Here is a 3,062-nt window from a genome sequence, read left to right on the forward strand (position 1 = left end):
TATCTCCTTTTGACTGGATTCTGATTTATATAAGTTTTAATTTAGTGTTGGAGGCCTCGTGGACACCAATTTTGAATTCTAAATCTGCACCTCGCTGTTTAAACAATCTTAGAAAATATTTCATATCTCCACAACCTAAGGCAATATGGATATATGAGAATCAAGTTTTTAAAAGTAGCATTCTGATTTGTGATATTTATAATTACAATATTTTTTGCTTTCAGGCAGTACAGGTACACAGCCTACTGTTATTGACCACACTGTGATAGGCTTCAATTTTGGATGTCTGGTAGCGTGGGAGAGTTTCTGAGCATCACGAAGAAGACGAGGCTGCTCAAGGAGTTCACAGAGCTTTTCACAGGCCTTGGTTCCTGTGAAATACAAATTTGTCTATCCATTAACAACATTGATAACATAATAGAATACAACAGAATGGAAGATCCATTGTAAATGACAACTCTTCCCAACTGAATATCAATGTTATTTAGTGGACTATTAATTGTCAAAATGAGATTGTCATGAGCACATATATCTTTCTACCATACCTGACTTCAACCATTTCCTCTTCTAGTCATCTTGGCCTAGATCTGGATGCAGGCAGCTGGGGAAGTGTTTCCCATGGCCATAATGAGTATTCTGTATGTGGTTCACTACTGACAACCATTTGTCTCTGATGACGTCCCCATTGCCATCAGGAGTGGATGCTGCGGCCCAATAGAGGTGATTGCAGATACTGCGGATCCATCTGCCAACTATGCTGCAGTCTTTTTCTTTCACCAAGGCCTCCATCTTCTTTCGCAAACCTATATTTTTTATAAAAAACTGGCTCATAAGTTAAGTGATTATTGAAGATTAAAGAAATACCAGTACATTCTTTGCAAGAAACATGAAAGTAAAGTGCAGATACATTTATATCTGTAGCTGTGTCCAAATGGTAAATAATTATTGCAAATTACAAAGAAACTGGTGAATAATGATCCACGAAAATCATAATCCAAAAGCTAACTGCAGTTTGTATTGTTAATAATTTCAAAGTACCTTTAGCCACATGCCAGACATCATAGTGGTGTACAGTGTCAGGCATCTCTTCTCGTATCCACTTCTGAATTTGGAGATGTCGGTCAGTCACAATGGTGGGGATGTGCATCTCCTCTTCTCTGAGGAAGTGAACACTACGAGTCAGGCCCTCTTTTTCCATGGCGTTGGAATTTTTCACCTCATTGCTCTGAAGAAAGAATTTAAGATCTTGTATAGATATTACATACATGATACATCACATCTTAAACCGTTGTCGCACTACTCTACTGAACGTTGTAAATGAATGTCCTCATTGTTCGTCACTTTTTATATTCATCTTTAGACTGATAGCTTACTCTTGGCAGGGTATAAATCCATTTCATTCTATTCCCACCACAAAATTATTTCGTGACCCAGTGTGTAAGCATGTATCTTTCACTAAAGATTAAATTCCCAATGATACATATTTGTAATTACTATTTTTGTGCAAGAACAATAACAAAGAAACGACATAAGATATACCTGCACTAGTTCTACATGAACAACTTTACTGGTACTCAATTCCATCAGGGTGTAAGAGCCAAATTTAGCATTGTGGCCTGGAGTGTCTGCCCTTCCATCTCCACCCAGGATGAGAGGTTCCTCTGTAAATCGAATTTCGTCCAGGAGCATCCTCTGTTCTTCTTTCCATACACGCTCAATTACTGGGTGTAACAGGGTCCTCTGATGGTTGAAGAAAGTCCTGAGACTATTTGAACACATACCGAGGTACTGCAGCACTAGAAGTGTTTTCTTGGCAGGGATCCAGAAAACAGAATCGAGGAAGATAGCAGAATGTTCCCAGCTGGAATGCTCTTTATGTAGGGATGACTATCCCAACAACGAGAGAAAGAACAATACTGACTGACCTGTTGAATGGATAAAAAGGTTCCAACACAGGTCTTTTTCACAGATGTAGGCAGATTACATGCAGGACATGAGGTGAACAGTTCCAATAAGCAGCTCTCAAAGACAAGGAACTTCTCCTCTTTTTCGTGTGAAGACGACTTGAGACTGGAAGAGTGTTTCAAATTGTCAGGAATGAAATAATCACAATAAACATGTCACGCATGAAAGAATTCTCATGTTCATTATTGCATTAGTCATTATTAGGATCTTCTTTTCATAACAATAACTATAAATATTGTCCTTGTGTGAATATTTGAAATATGTTATGCACCTGTTGAGCGCCTGGCATCCATTGTGCACAACCAGTTATTGCATCATTCTATGCTTAGATGAGACCAATTTTATGTCTTGTTTAACAAAAATCTCCAACGTTGCCTCATCCAGTTGAAATAAAAAAGACTGATTATCACCCTGCACCCAAAACAAAACAACACATTATGTGTTCCTACAACTTGTGATCTGAAGATTTCTTATTTTCAGTAATATTTCATTGTTTTAGTTTCCATTGATATTAGACACAGTTTACAGCTTATAAGACATCAGTGTCTACGTTTTTGAGTTCTGGACCAGAAAATTGATAAACTGGACCTTTCTACACCCTCCAGTCAACAATGGTGGGCGGGGATGAAAATAAATCTAAAATGTACCTGAACTCAGTTTAAAAAAATTGTCACAAATGTACCGGTCACACTTGCTGTCAAAGTCCTCTTCAGCACTGTCCTGTGTTGGTGCTAGAGGAGGTTGCCAGGTTGGGTCCATCTGATCGTGGGCTGATCCGGGCTTGACCGTGTTGTCATAATCATGCAGTGGTGGTTGTAGAAGTGAAGACTGAATTCCAACAGATGTCATCTTCACGGCACACACGGTGGAAGTCCTTGTAATACAGAATATTTATATTGATACAACAATTGCACTCCACATCTACCTTTAGGCTTATAAAGTATCAAAAATCAAATTGACATGCAACCTTTCATGTAGCAGATCGTAATACTAGCTGCTACTAGGTCTAGGTTGGTAGACCAGAAAATGAGTACAAAAACAATTAAACTATTTTGGAGGCCATTACTCAACATATCTGGAGTAGGTAGGACAAATAC

The 3,062-nt window shown here is 38.4% G+C and overlaps 1 protein-coding gene across 1 annotated transcript; it reads right to left on the reverse strand.

The window, feature by feature from the left end:
* Positions 1-296: 296 nt before the first annotated feature.
* LOC137280936 (uncharacterized) lies at positions 297-2,814 on the reverse strand. Its single transcript, XM_067812119.1, has 5 exons — positions 2,648-2,814; positions 1,540-1,861; positions 1,039-1,225; positions 546-803; positions 297-371 (listed from the first exon to the last, which is right to left on the reverse strand). The coding sequence occupies exons 1-4, from the start codon at positions 2,812-2,814 to the stop codon at positions 568-570; spliced, it is 912 nt and encodes a 303-aa protein (XP_067668220.1). The 3' UTR covers positions 297-371; positions 546-567.
* Positions 2,815-3,062: the final 248 nt, after the last annotated feature.

This window comes from Haliotis asinina, chromosome 4 (genome assembly GCF_037392515.1).
Source record: "Haliotis asinina isolate JCU_RB_2024 chromosome 4, JCU_Hal_asi_v2, whole genome shotgun sequence".
Lineage (NCBI taxonomy): Eukaryota > Metazoa > Mollusca > Gastropoda > Lepetellida > Haliotidae > Haliotis > Haliotis asinina.

What these genes read in the sequence shown, in the direction of transcription:
- LOC137280936 (XM_067812119.1), bottom strand. Translation starts at nt 2,814, where the DNA reads ATGACATCTGTTGGAATTCAGTCTTCACTTCTACAACCACCACTGCAT. An exon ending in TTTGACAGCAAGTGTGACCG is followed by an intron (nt 1,862 to 2,647) that starts GTACATTTGTGA and finishes AGAGCATTCCAG; the next exon opens with CTGGGAACATTCTGCTATCT. An exon ending in TTCATGTAGAACTAGTGCAG is followed by an intron (nt 1,226 to 1,539) that starts GTATATCTTATG and finishes TTCTTTCTTCAG; the next exon opens with AGCAATGAGGTGAAAAATTC.